The sequence below is a fragment of the Cnephaeus nilssonii genome, assembly GCF_951640355.1.
Source record: "Cnephaeus nilssonii genome assembly, chromosome: 10".
In the NCBI taxonomy this organism is placed as follows: Eukaryota; Metazoa; Chordata; class Mammalia; order Chiroptera; family Vespertilionidae; genus Cnephaeus; species Cnephaeus nilssonii.
Genome location: NC_137081.1, coordinates 88,935,032 through 88,958,577, shown reverse-complemented (window position 1 = coordinate 88,958,577; position 23,546 = coordinate 88,935,032). Strand labels below are relative to the sequence as shown.

Sequence of the window (23,546 nt, the reverse complement as noted above, 5' to 3'; positions counted from 1 at the left end):
GACCTGGGAGAATAGGATTGCTAATGCTTGAGATAGGAAAAGTTATGGAAGGAACGTGTTTGGAATCAAAGATCATTGTTAGGGTCACCGAAGGAGGAATGCAAGAGGCCAAAGGGGGTGAAGAATTATGAATTTATTACATCATCTGGAAAACCAGGTGGACTGAGCCCCCAAATGGTGCCAGCCCCCAAAGACAGAGAGTCAGTGGTTTTAAAGGACTCTAGATGGGCTTTTCTGGGCAGAGAATTCTTTATGCAGGTCTGGATTCTTGGAAACTCTGGAGGGGAGAGATAATGGTCTTAGCAAGTGGAATGTGGTCTAAGCAAGTAGAATGTCCATTGTGAAGTGACCTAAAGGTCAGTCCCCAGGGGGGGGGGGGGGAGTATCGATGCAATTATTTGATCAGACCTAACATTCGAGCCTTTTTGTTTTATGGAATAGGGACGAAGGTCATATCTTCCATATTTACTTCCTGCTGAGGGGGAACGTGGAGATCACAGGGGAATGGACTTTGATAGTAGTGGGCTGGGCGAGGGGTCGCAGCAGCATGATTTCCCCAAAAAACTGGTTGGTGAAGGCTTGAAAACGGTCTTGTTGAGTGACTTGTGAGGTAAAAGCTGGTCCTGAGCTCAGTCACAGTGTCACTTGTCTCGTTTTGCTGCCTTTCTGGGCCTGGAGCTGAAATATAACTGAGGCTAGATGTTATCTTTAGGGAGGAAAGGATTGGAATCTTAGTTGCCTGACATCCAGAGCTTTCTGGCCCAGTGAGTTCCTATACCTGTACCTGGCCCAACATCTTTGCTCTGGGGGTCAAAGGGACCATGAGGCCTGGGCACAAAAGGAGGCGTGGAGGGTGTCTGAGGGTGGTATTTCCTGAGTACAAGTAGGGCTTGTAACCTGGTGGAGGAAAACTGTTTTATAAATTTTAATATTACTGGGGCAAAAACTAGAAGAACAAGAAATATGATAAATGGTTTGGTGGAAGGAAACAGACATTAGTTTGGAGGGCTGTAGTCTAATATACCAAAATGAGGTTTACCCTCAAATCATTTACTCATAAGTGTTCTTCATTTAGGGAAGATAGGATTTCCTAGATGGCTGCAAACCCTTGGCATCTGGATTTTCTAGATGGTTGCAAACTGCTAACTATCTCAGTTTCCTTATTCTGCTTGTCCTGACTTACTGGCCTGTATCATTTATATAACTTCCTTTTAACATTTCTCTCTACAAGCCTTCTATAACATTCACAAATCTTCTTTCAACTTTCACAAACATTCTTACTTTAACTCACTTTCTTTTTCCTTTTGAATGCATGTCCATGCCTTATGCTTTTTATTGTCAACTGTTAGAAACATTAATTTTCCAATGATAACCAAAAAGTAAACAGCCAGCATTTCTTAGACTGAAATTTTTGAACATTCTCACTTTCAAGAAACATACCTTTAACAAAGCACAAGACATTATATTAACAGTTTAAATCTACTTTATAGATTTCCTATAATAAAAGCTAAAATCAGGTGAACTTAAAACTTATTGAAATATTTAGATGTTTATCATTTAACCCAGCAATGCTTTAAATATTTCAAGTTGCCAAAGAAGACTTTGGAAAATTATGTATAGACATGTGAGGCTGGAGAAAGGCGGAGGGGGAAGGCAACAGGCCCTGCAGCCTCTTCCAGACTGAGTGTCCAGGCCTCCAGACGCTTGGATTTAAAACTGCCACATATTTCCTTAGAGACAACATGCTAAGGTTTGGGTGATAATGTAATGAGTTCAGCTTCTGATAGTAGCCAGACTATTAAGTAAGCAAGTGCAGTGAAGGAAGTTGTTCTTTGGGAAAGAGAGGGGGTGGGGGTAAGAAGGTGCTGAGGTAAGAGCAGTTTTCAGAGCATTAAAGGGCGAGAATGTTGGCCTTGAAACCTAAAGGCTCAGTGAGGGGATCCCTTCGCCATGTCATGTCATAGAGGAGCTTTGTAAGAAGTCTGAAATTGGGAACTCAGAGGCAAGAGTACCCAGGAGCCCGAGAAAGAAGAGTATTTCTTGTTTAGAGGAGGGGACAGTCACGGAGGAGATAAGGCGTTTACAGTCTAAGGAATGGCATGGCTTTGTGGGGTGAGAGAGTGAAACTGAGGTAGGTGACTGTCATTTGGAACAACTGGGCTTTATGAAGGGATTCATGGTAGCCCTGGCTGGGCACTGAGGTAGAAGGAGAAACGAGTGAATGGAGGTATTTAGTAAGATGCAGTGTAGAGGTGAGGTGGCTAATGGTTGTGAGACTAATCTGTCAACCCCCATAATAGAGGCTGAGGACAGGATAAGGGTCTCAGAGAATTCAGGGAGGGCAGAATAAGTGGCCCCAGTGTCAATTAAAAAGGAGATCGGCTTACCTGCCACCACAGTCGTTACCCAAGGCTCTGTCCTAGTGATGTAAGTCTGGGCCCTGTCAAGGCCTGGGAAGCTTAATCTTCAGTGGCCAGCCCCAGGAGGTCTGGGAGCTCCAAACCGGATGTAGAGGGTGGCCTTGCTGAGGTCCGACCTGGAGGGGCCAGACTACAATCTGATTTCCAGTGGCCTCCTCTTCTGAACCTTGGGCAGGGCTTAGGTAGGGGTCTTGGGTTTGAGCAGGACTTGGCCCAGTGTCCTTCCTTGTTGCATTTGAAGCATGGGCCCAGGAGAGGCTTAACACCTGACTTACCCACAGTTGGAGAACCGCACTTTGTTTGGAGTTCATGAGAGTGATGGCTAGGAGCTGGAAGGCCTCCTGCCTCAGCCTTGGCCTGATCTCACCTTTGTTTTTGCATTTGGGTCTCCTCATCTCCATTATTAAAGACCTTAAAGGTCAGGTTAACAAGGTTTTTTTGAGAGGTTTGTGGACCTGTGTCTATGTTTTCAAAATTTGCGGTGTATGTCGGGGGCTGATTGGGATATAAAATGGGAACCCCTTCAGGTTTTGGCCCCAAATGTTAGGGTCGCTGAAAGAGGAACACATGATTCTTAAAGGGGTGAAGAATTATGAATTTATTACATCATCTGGAAAACCAGACGGACTGAGCCCCCAAATGGCACCAGCCCCCAAAGAGAGAGAGTCAGAGGGTTTTAAAAGACTCTAGCTGGGCTTTTTCTGGGAATAGAATTATCTGTGCAGGTCTGGATTCTGGGAAACTTGGAAAGGGAGAGATAATGGTCTTAGCAAGTGGAATTTTCATTGTGAAGTGGCCTAAAGGTCAATTCCCAGGGGAGGGGGTATCAATTCAATTATTTGATCAGACCTAACAATCATGAGTTCAGTCTGGACTATATTAAGTTTTAGGTTAGTAGGCATCCAAGCAGAGATGACAAGAAGCTATCTGAATAGAGGAGTGTGGAGCTGAGGGGAGACCACAAGCTTGGAGATACAAATTTAGAAATTGGTCTGTGTTTTGACAATATTGTGGGTTCAGTAGTACCCCTCCCCCTACTTTGCAATCACATGGAACTTTAGAATGTGACCTTATTTGAAAATAAGGATCATAACAGATATAATTAGTCAGGTTAAAATGAAATCATGTTGTATTACAGTGAGCCCAAAATGCAACTGATGTCCTTGTAAAATGGGGAGAGATATGAATACAGAGACTCAGAGACACATGGATACTTACAGAGGGACAAAGGCCATGTGACATGACAATAGAGACAGAGATTGGAATGATGTAGTTCTAAGCCAAGGGACACTACAGATTGCCAGGAGCTACCAAAAACTAGGAAGAGACAAGGAAATATTTCCCCCTAGGGCCTTAAGAGGAAGTAACAAATCTGCTGACACTTCATTTCAAACTTTCAGCCTCCAGGACAACATGGTACAGCAACTTTAGGAAACCAGAGAGAGTATGGAAATACATAACACTGGACAAGATTGTCAAGGCAGTGAGTGCTGATAAAGACGTCCATAGACTGAGCCCTGACACATCCACATTAAGAGGCCAAAGAGAAACAGAGCTATCAGTAACGGAGAGTGAGAAGGAGTGACCAATGAAGAAGGTAGAAAACTAGGAAAGAAAGAGATGTTCCAGATGCTGCGGGAAGAGTTTAACAAAGAGAATAGAATTTAGAATGCTGATAAGAAGAAGACAAGGATTGTGCATGGAACATTGGATTTAGCAACATGGAGGCCATTTATTGACCATGACAATAAAAGTTTAGATGGAGAACCAAAGATGAAATCTTACTAGAGGAAGTTTAAGAGTAAAGGAGAAAGAGGAACTGGAGATAAAGTACACATAATGCTTCAGGAGTTGTATTGTAGGCCAGAAGAAAGAAGAGAAATGTGGTGGTGTCTACAGTTAAGAGAGCTGAAGGGATTTCCTTTACTTTTCTTGTAATATAGGGAAAATGTCAATACAAATAATGTAATAGAGAGGATGAAATTTAAAAATAAATGTAAAGAAAGGAGAATGTTGTCTGAGTGATGTCTTCAGATAGGTGAAGAGGATTGGAATGAATGCATGAATTAATATTAGATAAAAGCATGGCCATTATTTTAAGTTAACAGAAAGGAAGGTAAAACATATAGGTCCAGAAATTGTTAAGTTAGTGAAGGCATTTATAGAAGTTATTTTCTGATTGCTCTGTATTGTTAGAGAAGCAATAGTCAAAGTCATTGCCTGAGAGTGAGGAAAAAGGCAGAGCTGGAGGTCAGAAGAAAGATAGAAGACATTAAATAGTTGCCTGAGACAGTAATTGAAAATAATAGGAAATACTTAGGAAATACTCCGAGATTAGGAGGACACAAGAAAGGCCATCTCAAAGTTGGTGGTGATAAACTTAAAATTGCTTAGGGACAGCCCACTTGGTTTGTATTTTTATCTGCCACCTAAACTGAACAAAAGTAGGATAGGTGTAGGTTGAATTTTAGTAGCTATGGTTCTGCCAAGCAAATATCTTTATTTAATAAAGTGAGAGTGGGCCAACTTAATTAAGATGGTATATAAGATGGTCATCTTAGTGATGGGCCAGACAATTTGAGCTTGGAAAGGGGAGGAAAGAGGAAATGAAGGTAGTGAGGAACACTGGATATGATTAGATTAATCCTTAATGCTAAGGATTGTGGGAATCTGGGCATTATGTGGGATGCTTATATTTGGAATTATGGAGTGGAGAGGCTGCATGTCTTAATAATAGCAAACATTCAATTCCGATATTGGTTCCACGATGCACTAATCAATCATGAATAACAGGAAAGCATTGTTGGATGGAGGTACTGATGGCACTGTACATGGTCTCACAACATCAAATGGAAAACAGATGAAGAAGAAGACATCAATGTGTGGATGGCATCTGATCCTTGAATGAGGAAAGGCCTCTGGCAAAGTTCTGTAAGAGGAGCATTCCAAGTGGAGAGAAGAGAAAAGCAGGTGTGAAGACTCTGAGGCAGGAGTGACTGCAGCACAATAGGGAAACATAAAAGAGGTCAATCATGGTGGGAGTTTAGTGGGTGAGGGCAAGTGAAATGATACCACGAGGTACAGGGGAAGATTAGATAGGATTTTACAGGCCATGGCAAAAAATTAGGATTTTATTCTCAGTGCATTGGGAAACTCAGTCATTTTAAGACATTTCATAATCAATGGATACAAATGGGGGGGTGGCGGGTGAGGGCATGTGCTCTGGGTTGGGGTGGCTGGGGAGAAGTCAATGGGGAAAAAGGAGACTTATGTAATACATTAAACAATAGAGAACTTAAATTAAAAAAAAACAGTCCATAATAAATAAGTAAATAAATAAACAAACAAATATTTTAGGCAGTGACATCAGGTCTAACTTAAAAAGCTGATGTGGGGAGAAAAGAGGAAAGACTATAATCTGGGAGGTAAGTTTAGATCTTTTTGCAATGGTCCAGGTGATATGGTGATGAACTCGATGAGCCCATAGTGGTTGAACTGGAAAGAGGTGAGAAGTTGAACTGGAAGGAGGTGCAGGATTTACTTTGCAGAGATTAGAGGGCTGCTGGTTACTTGGATGCACAGCCTGTGCGTAGGTGCTGGTAAAGGAAATGAACAGGATGAGTCCTCAATTTTTGCTCTAGGCAACAATTAGCTAGGTGGTGTCACTCAGTAAGGCAGTAAAAATGGAAAAGGATCTAGTTGGTAAGGACAGTCTGGAATGGACAGGGTTGGACATATAGAAGAGCTTCTTTCAAAGTGAAATAATGAAGCAAAAAAACTGCAACTCTCTTAAAGGAACAATGAGAATGGACTCCTGCTCACAATGGACTCCAACTCCTTCATCTGTTTTCCATTCTATGTTGTGAGACCGGGTATTGCTTTATGTCTTCTTTGTAGATCTAAAATTACCCAGACTAATTGAGGATGTGTTTTTTTGTTAGTTTGTTTATTTGGATTTTTGTTTGTTTGTTTGTTTGTTTGTTTTTGAGAGAGAGAGGAACATTGATTGGTTGCTCTCATATGTGCCCCAACCGATGATCAAAACCACAACCTAGGTATGTGCCCTGACTGGGAATAGAAGCTGCAACCTTTCTGGGAGTATGGGAGGATACTCCAACCAAGTGAACCACCTGGCAAGGACCCCATGCTAAATTTTTAAACTCTCACTTTGTGTAGATACACCCAATCACACATGTGTTTAAAGTCCTGGGGGATCCTTTTTTTTTACAAGAAAATGTGCAAATTCTTTGTCATTTTAGTACAAGACTTCTCCATATGATCTACCACTCTTTTCCACATCCCACTCACTTTGTAGGGTTTTAGGTATTTCTATCTTCCAAAATGAGGAGGTGGGCTGGGTATATGTCTGCTAAAATCTTACCAGTTTTACTGGCCTACAGTTTTACCACTTAGAGCATGGTAAAATTTAGCCCATTGTTCTGCTTCTCTCTCTACAGACACATAAACGTATCACTTTTTCTTGTTGTTTTGCCTAAGTTCTACCTTCCTCCAATAAACTTTTCTCTGAACACACTCTTTTATTGCCTTAACTGAATTCAAAAAGTATGTTCTCATTTTCTATCAAATCATCCACACTCCCTTTGCCTGGCCATCTGCTTCTCTATCCATCTACTCATTCATCTACCTGACCACACATCTCTTTGGAGACAGCATGGTATAGTGGAAGGAGAATATACTTTAAATTTCTGTACTCCTGGATTTAAACCCTATTTCATTATGAATATTATTATTACTACTAGTAGCCCATTTGCAGGAAAATCCTGCAAGCGGCTGTTGCGGCCGCGTGCGCTGTCGCTGCCGCCGCCTTTGCGGCCACTGCGCCTGCACCCGCTCGCCACTGCCGCCCGCCCCACTCCGCCCCGTTCCACCCCGCTCCGCCCCACCCGGGCTTTCCCTCTGGCAGCCACCTTGCTTTCCGCTTTTCCTCCCTCTTCCTTCTAAGTTGTCTTCAGTCTTCACTCCTCCCTCTCTCAGCGTATGCAAATTAACCACCATCTTTGTTGGGTAATTTGCATACTCGCCCTGATTGGCTGGTGGGTGTGGCTTTGGCTGGTGGGAGTGGCTTGGGCGTAGCGAAGGTGCAGTCAATTTGCATACTACTATTTTATTAGGTAGGATTATTGTTATTATTTGGGGATATTTTCATCTCTCTGAAATTTCATTACCTAATCTAAGGACTTTATAAAAAAATATCTTTTGTACCAGTTTCAATGTCTAACAGCTGGTAATCATATATTAGCAGACAAGTATGGCCATTGCTTTTGTCTCCTTCAAATAGCTTATAACTCCTTAAAGATATAACTATCTCATTAAATGGAGCAGCTTGCCAGACAGATAATGAGGCAGAGGGATATTTCCAGCTGAGAAGAAAACAACAATCACAGAAGCAATAAAGAACATTATTTGGGGAGATGCTGAGTGTTCTGGTGTGATTAATATATGGACAATATGTGATAAAGTCCAAAAAGTAAGAAAAGAGCCTTGCATGTCAGGCTATGAAGTTGGAATGTATCATGTAGAATTAGGAAGCCTTGGAATTTTTTTAAGTCCTTGAATCATATGTCCAAATATGTGTTAAAATATGCTAATGGAATTGTGGAAGACAAATTAAAGTAGGAGGATTGAGAAAATGAAAACAACTAAAACAGAACAACAACAAAATGAATGTTCTTAATCAACTGAGGTGCACAGATTTTTACCATATGAACCAGCTCAAGACATTGGGTAATATTTGACCTTTTCAATTCTGAGTTTCTTTTTAATAATTTTCACATTCTCGTGAGAAGGTAATTGTCAAACAAGATATAATAGTAAAATGCCTTGGTAAAAGAGGCATGGTTACTCTTTGTTTAGTATTAAAGCATCTTTGAAGATAGGTCCCATAGAGACACAAGGGGAAAGGGCCATATGAAGACAATGGAGGATATTGGAGAGATGCATCTACAAGATGCCATGGATTGCAGGCATTTATCAGAAGCTATGGAGAGGCAGGGAGGGTTACTAGCCTAGAGCCTATGAGAGAATATTTTGAACATCTGGCTTCCAGAACATAAGTAGATAAATTTCTGCTGTTAAAAACAAACAAACAAACAAAAACACAAAAAAATCCAAAGGTACAAAATAGGTCCAACATCTCTCAAGAGAGCATGACTTTTCTTTAATCTTTAACCTGAAGGCCTTTGTCCTGAACCAGTTACGTCTACACAGATGTGTGCAGATTCTAGCACTGATCAATTAAAGCCTAGCCAAAGCCAATAATAAGCCTGTCAGATTTGACCTCCAGACATTTGGAGTGTGGATTCCCAAGAGTCTGGACTGCAGAGAGGAGCTGCTCTATGGGCTGTGGCCATAGATCTGAGAAGTTGTCCAGCTGTCCATGTGACCTAATTCTAATAGGCTGAATTATCCCTTTGAAGAGGCAAGGGTTTCCACTATGCTTCCAGGAGACCAAAGAATTCTGTTGGACAGCATGATCTTGTGAGGTAGGAGAGGGAGGAGGGGGCAATAGCAGTGGCAGCCTAGAGTTTCTCATTCCTACTTCAACTCAAGTTGCTCCATATTTTTCTGTTTTCTATAATAGTCATCACTGTATATTTTATTGAATAAAGTGTTCTAAATTTAAAACAACCTGAGAATCCCTGATCTAGGTATATTTCATCCAGATGCATGGAAAAGAGATGGAATCCTAAACACTAACAAGAGGCAGAAGGTTGGAGGCAGTGTATGGGATTAAAAACCTGAATAAATTCCCTGAGACATCATGACCTCAGATGTAGGTAGAAAGGAGGGTAAAACAGTACCAATGCCACTGAATTCCAGATGGGGCCTCCAGGACTTATCCAGGACTTCGGCATGTCACTTGGAATTTTCCAGACAGATATCCCAAGTCCTCATTAATAGACTCCAGGGTGGAGAAATATCTATGAATAAGTCATCAGTCTCAGGACATATTGAGAATAAGCATCACCCTGGCTGGGTAGTTCAGTTGGTTTGAGCATCATCCAGATATGCCAAGCTTGAGGGTTCAAACCCTGGGTAGGACATATATAATAATCAACCAATGAATGCATAAATAAATGGAACAACAAATCTCTCTCTCTCTTTCTCTCTCTCTCCCTAATCAATAAATAAAACAAAACATAAAAATATTTTTAAAAAGAGAATAAGTACCACTCTTATTTATATTACTTCAAAAACATTTTTGTTTTAGATGTAAAAAATTTTCTAAGCTCCACTGAATTTTTGTGGACCTTCCTATCTTTGTCCCTCCCTCCCTCACTCTCTTCTACCCTTTATTCTTCCTTTCATCCCTCCCTCTTTTTCTCACATTCTCCCTTCCTTCCTTATTTCCTATCTTTCAAATTTACAATGGACCAGGCACTGGGAATCTGCAGATATATTACGTATGTACAGATTCCCAAGGAGTTAACAGATTGTGTGAGAGACAGGCAAGTAAGTAAACAACACAACCCAGTATATGCTTAGATAGAGGTGAGCACAGTGCTTATGGGAACAGAAGTCAGGGAAGGGTTTCTGGAAGAGGTCATCTTACACTGAACTTGGGAGAATGGGTAGAAATAAGCTCAATGAGAAAGTCTGGAGCAGAAGAGAGTTCTAGGCTGAGCTGATCACATGTGGTCCACGGGAAAACCATGTTTCTTGGAGACAGCCAGATTTGTTTCTAAATCTGAGCCCATCACTCGCTATGAATGATGAAAAAGTATTTACCTCTCAGCACCTATGTTTATTTATGTGCAAAATGCAGGGGGAAATGTATTTTAGATGAAAGGGGAATTATTAGAAACTCAAGCATGATGTAAGCCATATTGTAACTTTGTCCTTGAAGCAGCAAGAAAGTTTAACAGAATATGACTAACTCTCTTTGATTTAAAATAGATTCCTTATCATTGTGTTTAAATATTTTGTATCAACATAGATTCCCCTCTCACTTTTTAAAAGTGACATTGATATTCTCTATTATCTGATTCTGAAAAGTAAAACATGACATAGGTTTTGCCTAAAGACTTTAAAAAAACAACAACACATGATCTTGATACAACTAGAGGGCTCCAATATTAATAGGCTCTGTTGACACTTATAGAGAGCACTTGCTGGTGACAAAGCTCATTCCATTATATGTATGTTTATTCTAGAACTAGAGGCCCGGTGCACGATATTCGTGCACGGAGGGGGTTGTCCCTCAGCCCAGCCTGTACCCTCTCCAATCTGGGACCCCTAAACGGGCAATCAGACATCCCTCTCACAATCCAGGACTGCTGGCTCCCAACTGCTTGCCTGCCTGCCTTCCTGATTGCCCCTAACCGCTTCTGCCAGCCAGCCTGATCACCCCCTAACCACTCTGCTGCCAGCCTGTTTGCCCCCAACTTCCCTTTTCTGCCGGCCTGGTTACCCCTAACTGCCCTCTCCTGCAGGGTTGATCACCTCCAACTGCCCTCCCTTGCAGGCCTGGTCCTTCTCAACTGCCCTCCTTTGCAGGCCAGGTGCCTCCCAACTGCCCTCTCCTGCTGGCCATCTGGTGGTGGCCATCTTGTGTCCACATGGGGGCAGGATCTTTGACCACATGGGGGCAGCTATATTGTGTGTTGCAGTGATGATCAATCTGCAGATTACTCTTTTATTAGATAGGATAGAGGCCTGGTACAGGGGTGGGGGCAAGCTGGTTTGCCCTGAAGGGCATCCCGGATCAGGTGGGGGTTCCCTTGGGGTGTGGGGCGGCCTGAGCGAGAGGCCTGTAGTGGTTTGCCGGCAGGCCACGCCCCCTGGCAACGCAAGCGGAGGCCCTGGTATCTGGGATTTATTTTCCTTCTACAATTGAAACTTTGTAGCCTGGAGCGGAGCCAAGCCTGGGGCTCCCTCCGAGGCCCGCAGCCATTTGTGTTGGGGTTATAGTTGAAACTTTGTTGCCTTAAGCGGGTGGGCCCAGCCAGGGTATGCGGAAAGCTTTGCTTCCCCTGTTGCTGGCGGCAACCCTGGCCTGCTCTCTCAAGCTCCATTCTGCTGCCATTTGTTTGAATTTGTTTACCTTCTATAATTGAAACTTTGTAGCTTGAGTGGAGGCTTAGGCCTGGCCAGGGCAGGCGGAAAGCTTGACTTCCTCTGTTACCTAGGAAACCTTGCTCCCTGTGGCTGTAGCCATCTTGGTTTGGGTTAATTTGCATACTTGCTCTGATTGGATGGTGGGTGTGGCTTGTGGGTGTGTTGGAGGTATGGTCAATTTGCATATTTGTCTATTATTAGATAGGATGACATTTGGAAAAGCCATAAATGGGAAAAAATTTATTTCATTTGTAATTTCCATATTGTGAACATTATATCTCCATCTATATGTACACAATGAAGATGCATGCTCTCTATTGTATATATATACTAAGAGAAAAAAATAACGGAGACCAAATAGGAGAGGATGCATTATAGTTCTTTAGATAAATTATGGTGAACTCCTGGTCAAACAATGAATATTTTGGTTTATTATATTTCTAGACAGTGCCTTCCCTCAGTCAGTGGTCTATGGGACTATAAACTTGTGATGTTTGCCATTTTGTTAACAGAAGGAAAGAGGGGAATAGGAAACTCTATGGATAAAATGAAAACATGCAGATAAAGCATATACTAGTAGTGGAAGAGAGCCTGAGGGCAGGGACTGCAGGAGAACCCTGAGACCAGCAGTCATGACAGTGCCCTCCAAGAACTTGAGGGCAATCTGCAGAATCACCAGAATAAATGCTGGAAGGAGAGATTTGCTTCTTTGCTCACTGACTAAGCAGCTAAAGAAGATTCTGGAGGAAGGCGATTAATTAGCCTCCTTCCTTGACCCCACACTATTCTTCATCTCAACCCCAGTGCCTTGTAGCAGACTGAAAGTCAGTGTTTAGTGGTGTCAAACATATTATTTTTTCTTAATCCTTACTGGAAAATATTTTCCATTATTATTTAGAGAGAGTGGAAAGAAGGTAGGGAGAGAGAGAGAGAGGGAGAGAAAGAGACATTTATGTGAGAGAGACACATCAGTGGGTTGCTTCCCGCATGCACCCTGATGATCTGGGCCAGGGATGGAACCTGCAACCCAGATACATGCCCTTGATCAGGGATCAAAACCATGACTCTTTGGTGCGCAGGCTGGTGCTCTGCCCACTGAGAAAACCAGCCAGGGCTCAAACTTATTTGTAAGTTAAGAATTGGTTTTTTTTCTTCCTATGAATTATAAGAAAATTAGAGAAAGGTTTCAATATATCACATTGAGGAATTCTGGGAGGGATTTGTTGCAAAAAAACACCGAACAACATGAGATCAATATTTGTAGGGGCTGTAAAGTAACTGGTTGAGGTGTTTTATTTTTTATTAATTTATTTTTAATTATAATTGACATAAATTATTATATTAGCTCAGGTGTACAACATACTGATTCAACATTTCTATACCTTACAAAGTGATCACTGCAATGAGTCTAATGACCATCTGTCATCATAGTTACGATGATGGTGTTGACTCTATTGCTTATGCTGTACTTACATCCCTAAGACGTTTTATAACTGGAAGTTTGTACTTAATTCTCATCCTCTTTCTCAGTGCTCCCCCACCCTTTCCCCTCTGGCAACCATCAATCTGTTCCATGAGTTTGTTTCTGTTTAATTTTGTTTGTTCATTGGTTTTGTTTTATTAGAATTCACAAATAAGTAAAATAAGACAATCTTTGTCTTTCTCTGTCCAAATTATTTCACTTAACATAACACCCTCCAGGTCCATCCATGTTATTGCAAATGGCAGGATTTCATTCTATTTTATGGTTGGGTAATATTCCATCCTATGCATAAACCACATCGTATTTATCCATTTACCTGTCAATGGATATACAGGTTGCTTTCATATCTTGGCTAGTGTAAATAATGTTGCAATGAAGATAAGCATGCATGTACTAGTATTTTTTCAAATAATTATTTTTGTTTTCTTTGGATAAATATCCAGAAGTGGAATTGCTGGGTTGTACAGTAGTTCTATTTTTTTTTTTTTTTTTTTTGAGGAACCACCATATTCTTTTCCATAGTGGCTGCACTAATTTGCAATCCCTCAACAGTGCACTAGGGTTCCCTTTTCTCCACATCAGTAGCAACACTTGTTTTTGTTTTTTTTTTCTTTGTGATAATAACCATTCTATCAGGTGTGTAATATCCTATAGCTTTGATTTGCATTTCCCTTATAATTAGTAATTTTGAATATTTTTTCATATGTCTGTTGGCCATTTCTATGTCTTGTTTGGAGAGATGTCTATTCAGGTCCTCTGCTCATTTTTTTAAATGGGTTGGTTGATTTTTGATGTTGAGTTGTATGAGTTCTTTATATATATTATAATATAACTTTTTACCAGATGTATAATTTACAAATGTCTTCTCCATTTCAATAAGTAGCCTTTACACTTTATTGATGGCTTTCTTCACTGTGCAAACGTGTTTTAGTTAGATGTAGTTCCACTTGACTTTTTTTGCTTTTGTTGCCTTTGCCCAAGGAGACATATTCAAAAACTAACATTGCTAAGAAGGATGCAAAGACTTTTCTTCTAGGAGTTTCAGATATTACAATTAAGTATTTCATTCATTTTGAATTCATTTTGGTATAGGTATAGGAAAATGGCCTAATTTCATTTTTTGTATATCTGTGTCTTATTTTTACAACCCCATTTATTGAAGAGACTGTCTTTTCCCCTTGTATATTTTGCCTTCTTTGTCATAGATTAGTTGGGCTTATTACTGGGATGTCTATTCTGCTCCATTGATCTGTGTGTCTGTTTTTGTGCCAGTATCATACTGATTTTATTTCTATAGTTTTGTGATATAGTTTGAAATCAGGGAGTGTGATACTTCCAACTTCATTCTTTTCTTTCAAGATTCCTTTGGCTATCCTGAGTCTTTTGTGAAAAATGCCATTGGTATTTTAATAAGCATTGTGATAAATTGGTAGATTGCTTTGAGCAGTATGGGCATTTTAACAATGTTAATTATTTGAGTACATGACCATAGTATAGCTTTTCTTTTATTTATGTCTTGTTCAGTTTCTTTCATCAATGTCTTATAGTTTCCAGAGCACAAGTCTTTTACTTTTTTGGTTAAATTTATTGCTAGGTATTTTATTGTTTTTGATTTAATTATAAATGGAATTGTTTTTTTTTTAATTTCTTACTGATAACTCATTATTTTTGTATAGAAAACAACAGAATATTAATTTTGCATCCTGCAACTTTATTTATTCAAATATTAGTTCTAACAATTTTTATTGGGATGTTTAAGGTTTTCTATAATATAATTTTATTTATCTGCAAATAGTAAGAATTTTACTTCTTTATTTCCTGTTTGAATCTTTTTATTTCCTTTTCTTGTGTGATTGCCTTGGCTATTGCTTCCAATATTATGTTGAGTAAGAGTAGTGAAAGTGTGCATGCTTATCTTGTTCCTGATCTGAGAGAAAAAGCTTTCAGCTTTTAACCATTGAGTATTATGTTCGCTAGGGTTTGCTGTACAGCCTTTAATATGCTGAGGCATGTCCTTTTTATAGCAACTTTTTTAAGTGTTTTATAATAAAAAGGATGTTGAATTTTGGTGATTCTTTTTCTGAATCTATTGAGATGTCATGATTTTTATCCTTTATTTTATTGTTATGGTATAGCACATTGATTACTTTGTTGATATTGAAGCATCTGTAATTCCTGGAATAAATTTCACTTGATCATGTTGCATGATATTTTTAATGTATTGTTGTATTTGGGTTGCTAATATTTTGTTGAGAAATTTTGCTTCTATCTCTATCAGGAATATTGGCCTATAATTTTCTATTTTAGTAGTTTCTTTGTATGGTTTGGTTTCAGGTAACATTGACCTCATAGACTGAGTTTGAAAGCTTTGCTTCTTTATTTTTTAAAAAATAATTTTAAATAATTTTAATAATTAATTTTAAATTTTGAATGTTTGGCTGCAATTACCTGTGAACATGTCTGGTCCCACACTTTTGTTTGTTGAGTGTTTTATTGTTTGTTTGTTTTTGTTTTGTTTTGTTTTGCTTTTTGATTACTGATTCATTTTTATTTTTATATGGAACTAGAGGCCCAGTGCACAAAATTAGTGCACTGGGTCAGGGGGTCCCTCAGCCTGGCCTGCACCCTCTTGCAATCTTGGACCCCTTGGGGGATGTCCGATTGCTGGTTTAGGCCCAATCCCTGCAGGCAAACAAGCAGTTGGACATCCCTCTCGCAATCTGGGACTGCTGGCTCCTAACCATTTGCATGCCTGCCTGCCTGATCACCCCTAACCACTCGCCTGCCTGATCGCCCCTAACCACTCACCTGCCTGCCTGATTGCCCCTAACTGCCTCTGCCTGCCTGCCTCATTGCCCCTAATCACTTGCCTGCCTGCCTGATTGGCCCTAACCACTCACTTGCCTGATAGCCCCAAACCACTCTACTGCCCGCCTGATCACCACTAACCACTCATCTCCCTGCCTGATTGCCCCTAACTGCTTCTGCCTGCCTGCCTCATTGCCCCTAACCACTTGCCAGGCCTGCCTGATCACCCTAACCACTAGCCTGCCCACCTGATCACCCCTAATCACTCACCTGCCTGATTACCCCTAATCACTTGCCTGCCTGCCTGATCGCCCCTAACCACTCTGCCTGCCTGCATGATCACCCCTAACTGCCTCTGCCTTAGCCCCTGCCACCGTGGCTTCATCTAGAATGACGTCTGGAAGGTTGTTCGGCTGTCCTGTCTAATTAGCATATTACATTTTTATTATTATAGATAGTAAACAGTAGGTTCAGGTTTTCTGTTTCTTCCTGGTTCAATCTTAGAAGATTACATGTTTCTAGGATATTACCCATTCATTCTTGTCTAATTTGTTGATGTATACTTATTAATAGTATTCTTTTATAATACTATATATTTCTGTGTTGTTAATTATTACTTATATTTAATTTCTGATTTTACTGGATCCTCTATCTTTTTTATTTCCTTGATAAGACTGGCTAAAGGTTCATCTATTGTTTTTATCTTAAAAAAAAACAGAAAAAAAAAAAAACTAGCTCTTAGTTCTGTCAATCTTTTTTATTGTTTATTTTTTGGTCCCCATTTTATTTTTTTTTCTGATATGATCTTTATTTCTTTTCTTCTACCCACTTTGAGTTTTTTTGTTTGTTGTTCTTCTTTTTTTGTTTGTTTGTTTTTTTAATCTTTATTGTTGAGATTACTATAGGTGTCCCTCTTTTTATTCCCCATTGCCCCCCTCTATCTGGTTCCTGCCCTGCCCCAGGCCTTCATCACCCTATTGTCTGCATCAGTAATGCACATATGCATATAAGATCTTTGGTTAAACAAGAATTGTTTGAGTTATCTTGTACCCATGGTGTGGGGAAGTGGGTTTACGATATCTAAATCCAGCCTACCACCAGGAATGCTCAGGACCTACTCAAGAAGGCAAATAATCCCTTCCACTAATATTTACAGGGTAAAACAAGATTGTTGTTAGAGTAATAAATTTGACAGTAAAATAGTAGTCAAGTTTTCAGGCAAATTTAAATTGGCTAGTTGAAACAAGCGAATATTCTAGAAAAATTAATTGTACTGGACAAAAAGGTGTTCCTAAAGTGTTAACTAAAATTTTTATTGGTACTTCATCTCATGATAAAAGTGTGCACCATGTAATGAACCTAAAACAGTAATATTATAGTGCAAAAAATTAAAATGTAAAAGCCATCAAGATTGCATTATAAATTTTTCAAAAGCCTCCTAACATTTAAATCAAAAAAGGAGGGTATAGTAGAAGAATATCATGTAAGGAAAAATAACCTGTAAGTAAATTACATCTAGAAAATTAATACTTTAGAAAATTAATTGTAAGGCTAAAAGCAAGACACCCATGAAAAACACACAAGGTGTCAAAACAAGCCCGAGGAAAATCATTTGGGCAAAAAATGAAATAGGATCCCAAGTCAAATTTATAGAAAATATTCCTTTATTAACTTTTGGTCAAGAATATGTTTGTATATTTTCAGAAAACAACTCTGAGACCATGTGGATTCCAGCAACAGAGAGGAATCGACAGGACTACTCCAGCCATGAAGACAGAAGAGAAGCAGTCCAGAGATGGAAGACGCTGATGTGGTCTTCCCATACTAGCAGTTAGCAGCTGTGCATCACTGCAGGTTGCCCAGGACCAAACCAGAGAGAGTCGGACCTGCATTACCACCATTTGTGCACCATCCAGAACTGTAATGTCAGTGCTGACATGTACACATAAGGAACTGTTGGACATTGTAATTGGGTCTCAAAAGAACTGTTGGCCCAGAAAGAAACTCATTTTGACTGATTCATTTCCTGTCACCATAAACATTATTGCTTGTCTCATTTTCAGTTCTTATAAGTGTATTTCTAATAACACATGATCTCACTCATCTAGTGGAAATAATGAACAACATAGACTGATGAACAAGAACAGACCCAGAAACAAGGAGGCACGGATCAGACTGTCGGGCTTCAGAGGGAGGGTAGGGGAGGTTGGGGGTAAAGGGGAGAGATTAACCAAAGGACTTGTGTGCAAGCATATGCGCCTAACCAGTGGTTGGGGACAACAGCGGGGTGGGGGCATGTGTGGGGAGGGATGTGGGATGGGAATGGGGGGATGAGGACAAATATGTGATACCTTAATCAATAAAGAAATTAAAAAAAAAAAAGATCTTTGGTTAGTATTTTCCTGTCTCCCCCATCTCCTTCCTTCTGAGATTTGCCAGTCTGTTCCATGTTTTCATGTCTCTTATTCTATTTTATTCATCAGTTTATTTTATTCATTAAAGTTTTTGTTCCTTTATTTTTATTTTTATTTTTTTAAATTTCTTTATTGATTAAGGTATCACATATTTGTCCTCATCCCCCCATTCCCATCCCACACCCCTCCCCACGCATGCCCCACCCTCCTGTTGTCCGTGACCACTGGTTAGGCTCATATGGATGCACACAAGTCCTTTGGTTGATCTCTCCCCCTTATCTCCACCCTCCCCTACCTTCCCTCTGAGGTCCAACAGTCTGATCTATGCTTCCTTGTCTCCGGGTCTGTTCTTGTTCATCAGTCTATGTTGTTCATCATTTCCCCTAGATGAGTGAGATCATGTGCTACTAGAAATATACTTATAAGAACCAAAAATGAGACAAACAATAATGGTTATGCTGAAAGGCAAATGAATCAGTCTGTAGTGAGTTTCTTTCTGGGCCAACAGTTCTTTTGAGTCCCAATTTCAATGTCAAACAGTTCCTTATGTGTACATGTCACCAATGATATTTCAGTTCTGAATGGTGGACAAATGGTGGTAATGCTGGTCTGACCCTCTCTGGTTTGGTCCTGGGCAACCTGCACTGATGCACAGCTGCTGACTGCTAGTATGGCAAGGCGTCATCAGCGTCTTCCATCTCTGGGCTGCTTCTCTTCTGTCTTCATGGCTGGAGTAGTCCTGTCAATTCCTCTCTGTTGCAGGAATCCACATGGTCTCGGAGTTGTTTTCTGAAAATATACAAACATATTCTCGACCAAAAGTTAAAGGAATATTTTCTATAAATTTGACTTGCGATCCTTTTTCATTTTTTGCCCAACTGATTTTCCCTTTTATTTTGATTTTTAGATTCAATGTTGATAGATATGTATTTATTGCCCTTTTATTGTTCATGTCTTCTTCTCTTCTTCCCCCTCCTCCTCCTCCTCTTTCTCCTCCTCCTCCTTCTCCTCCTCTTCCTCTTCCTCATCCTCTTCTTCTTCCTCTTCTTAAAAAATCCCCTTCAGCATTTCATGTAGTACTGGCTTGGTGGTGACTAACTCCTTTAGTTTTTTCTTGTCTGTGAAGCTCTTTATCTGACCTTCAATACTAAATGAGAACTTTGCTGGGTAAAGTAATCTTGTTGTAGGTCCTAGCTATTCATCACTTTGAACATTTCTTGCCCCTCCCATCTGGCCTGCATAGTTTCAATCTCAATGTGCTTTCTTCTTTACTTCTCTAGTTGTAGGACTTCCATTCAGCCAGATTTCAGGCAGTTCTGAATGATGGTTCATATTTTACTTGTAATTTTGATGTGGTTGTGGGAGGCGGTATGTATCAGTGTTTACCTATGCCACCATCTTGGTTCTTTCTGTTTTTCATTTTCTAGTTCCTTTAAGTGTAAATTTAGATTATTTATTTGAGACTTTTCTTGTTTCTTGATGTAGGCATGCAACACTATGAATGTTCCTCTTTTAACTGCTTTTGCTGCATCCTAACAATTTTGGATCATTGTGTTTCCATTTCTATTTGTCTTAAAATATTTTTATGTCTGCTTGATTACTTTATTAACCTACTAATTTTTTAGTGACATATTGTTTGGCCTCCTGTGTTTATATTTTTTCCAACTTTCTTATTGTAATAGATTTCTAGTTTTTTAACATCAATAATGAGGAAGATACTTGATATGATTTCACTATTTTTAAAATTCCTGAGACTTGTTTTGTGGTCTATTCTGGAAAATAATTCAGATGCACTTGAAAAGAATGTGCATTCTGCTGATTTGGGGTATAATGTTCTGGAGGCATGTGTTAAGTTTATCTTCTCTAATGTGTTGCCATAGCCACTGTTTCCTTGTTGATATTACATCTGGATGATCTATTCATTGATGTGAGAAGGGTCTTAAAATACCCTATTATTATTGTGTTACTGTCAATATATCCCTTTCTGCCTGTTAATATTTGATTTAGGTATTTATTTGCTTTGTTGAGGTGTTTTTGACATAAATTGCGATGTCAAGGAAGCTTCATAATTCTTTAACAGGATTCCTATTGAGATTATTGACATCAAAAATGAATGGTTGTGAAGTAGGTGTTAGAAAAGATGTATGAAATGGAAGTGATTTCTAAAATGGACAAATACATACAGAATATGAATATGTGTATGAATGAGCCAAAGTGTGGAATGGTAAAAGGCTCCAAATCCCCTCAAGGAATGTGATGCTTATCATATATGCCTGATACATAATTATCACATGCTGATTAAGTTTATTTGATTGAATTAAATATTAAAACGCACAGATTCTTGAAATTAGAAGAAATCTGAAAGAGCATACCACCTAACAGCAGCTAGTGCACAAGAAAGGTCTATAAGCTTTCTCTACTATTGTCATCCAGGGCCCCTTTACACAACCCCCCAGCCCCAACTCCTATCAGCACCAATTATGCTACTGATAGGGAGCTATTATTAATTATTAACTGATAAAATAACCAAAAATATTAATATTTGAACATTTTTGATGGTCAGAACATAAAAAGAGAAAAAGATAGGAAAACCAGGATTGACTATAGGGAGATTCTCCTCTTAGCGGACTGGTAGGTAATAGCCTCATAACCCAAAATTATCTTTTTCTCTTCTGCCTTAGGTTATTTCACATTATAGACTATGAAATTTTATGAAGGCAGTTAGAAAGAAAAGGAAGAATAGTGTATGATAGAAATTAAAGAAAGAGTAGGAAAAAACTTTATCTTATTGAAATTTTCACAATTCAATTGCAAAATAGACTTGTGGCTATTTTATTTTACAAACTGGTATTTTGGTTTCTGATAACACACTCTCCCTCCACACACACACACACACACTCACACACACATACACACACTTTAATTTTTCAGCTATGCTCAGAGATTTCTTTATGGACCCAAGTGCTATAATAATAGCATATCTTTTAAAATTTTAAATGATAAAAGAATTAAAGCATGAATTTCTTATTTAATTTAAAATTTCAATTTAATTGAATAATAATCATCAATGAAAATTCAATCTGATCATACTTTTAAATTTTATGGGTCTTATTTTTAATTCTAATTTCTAACATTTATTTTTCAAGGAAGCTTACAAGTTCACTATCAGCTGAGCAAGGAAGAAACCCATGTGTTCACCATTGAGGTAGAGAACTTTGCTAATAGAAGGATGCACCACTTGAAGATTAACCGAGAGGGAAGAGAGCTTACCATTCAGGTAACTTATTTTCCTCTTTTTATGCCTTGGATGCTCAAAAACACTTTTCTGAGCTTCTATCCCAAGCCAAGTGTGGAACCAAGTTCTGGAGATAGATACGAATTACATTTGGCCCAGCCTTTGAAAAGATTGAATAATGGTTCTCAGAGTGTTGCTGCACCCTTTCAACCAGCATCAGCATTACCTGGGGCCTTGTTACAAATGCAAATTCTTGGGCCCTACAAGAGATCCACTTAATTGGAAACTTTTTTGCAAGAGAGTCAGCAGGTGATTCTGATGCCTACTTAAGATTATAACCCCTGAATTGTATGAGAGAAGTGGAAATCATGAGAGACTGGCAAGGGCTAAGACAGAAGTGTGCCCAGGTGAAATGAGAGCATGGAGGAGGGCACTGGGCATCAGTACTCAGTTCCTGGGTGAAGTTAGGACTAAAGTGTGTCTTGGAGGTTATTAGGAATTGGCTAGATGACGAGAGAGCAAAGCGCTCAGGCAGGGAATCTATGTGAGCACTGGCAAAGTTGTCCAGAAGAGTACAGTATGTGGCTCTGGCTGGTTTGCTCAGTGGTTAGAGTGTCGGCCCCATGGACCAAAGGTTGTGGGTTCAATTCCTGGTCAAGGTCATGTACCTCGGTTGTAGGTTCAATCCCAGGCCCTGGTCAGAGCACATGCAGGAGGCAATCAGTCTCTCTCTCTCTCTGTCTTCCCCTCCCTCTCTTTCACTCTATAAAAATCAATGGTAAAATATATTTGGGTGAGGATTTAAAAAAAAGTACAGTATGTGGCAGGCACTCCACATACTGTATAAAGTATGATATAAAGATCATACAGGAGACGATAGAGAATTGGCAGAGTCTATATCATCCTTTCTAGAATCATGACCTGAAGTTAACCTTTAAATCTTCCCAGCAGTCACCCCTTATTTGTTTTAATCCATCCATTTTTTTATCTCCTAGGTGATCATTTAAGCCTCCTCATTTCTCCTATACCACCAACAATCTTAACTACATATTTACTCCATATTTACTCTCAGCAGATGACTTTTTTTTTCTTCTTTCTTGTGAAAAACATTTAGCATTCAGAAGGTATATGCTCACCATCACATTTACCCAACTACCTGCGTCTGTGTCTCTGTACTCTTTCTGTGCCTTGTTGTTGAATATATAGAGCTAATGGCCTTGGCTAAGGCCTGATCCACCAGTTGTGGGCTAAATCTCATATCCTACTTAGAAACATTCCTTCAGCATTATGCCCTTTCCTTCTCTTTTCAACATTTACCAGCTCTATCTATGTTTTGGCTTCCCAAAACATAAATCATGCAAATACTACATAAATAGCAAACAAAACAAAACAAAACAAACAAAAAAAAGTGCTCTAGGGTAGGGAATGAGAACTTTTATCCTCTTATCTGATTATATTTTCTCTGTTAGTTTATTGCTCAAATCCTTGGAGATATTGTATATATATACTTGGTCTCTGAATTTTGCATGTATTTTTTTAAATCCATATCAATGATTTTTCTCCCTGTGTTACAGCAAAATAATACTTCTCAAGACACCAATGGCCTTATCTTGCAAAATCCAATGATCTTTTCTTACTTGTCTTATCATCGCCATTTAACACAGCACCTGCTGTCTACTCTTGGGTCATATTATCATTAGGCTTGCAGGACATATTTTCACCTGGTGTTTCTTCCTGTGTCTAATTTATCTTGTTGGTCCCCTTTAACTTCCAAATTCTAACCTTTGGAATCTCCCTGGACTCCATCTTCAGAGTCTTCTCTTTTTAAACTGCACTCATGCTGTGGCTCATTTCACTCACCCAGTCTGTTAGGAGCAGAAATAGGATATTGGGGACCAGCTACAATTATAAGAAATATTAATCCTTCTCTGTTAACCACAATGGTTCTGTTCTGATTAGAGAAAGCACATTCTAACCTGACTGAGAGTTGTATGCCCTGGGACATGGGAGCTCACATCAGAATGCAGTCTATCCTCCTTCCAAGAGTGCCTGTCATTATGGAAAGATTTACAACCTCATGTATGAAATAATCTAGTCCTGGAGGCACC

At 39.5% G+C, this 23,546-nt stretch overlaps 1 protein-coding gene across 2 annotated transcripts in view; it reads left to right on the top strand.

Annotated features, from left to right (window-relative positions):
- Positions 1-23,546, top strand: part of CNTNAP5 (contactin associated protein family member 5) — a gene marked incomplete at both ends in the record, with an annotated part of 850,484 nt that overhangs the window by 762,667 nt on the left and 64,271 nt on the right. For both annotated transcript variants that reach the window (XM_079783016.1, XM_079783015.1), the window contains one exon: positions 21,354-21,480. In XM_079783016.1, coding sequence (XP_079639142.1) covers positions 21,354-21,480 — 127 coding nt within the window. The remainder of the gene's footprint in view (positions 1-21,353; positions 21,481-23,546) is intronic.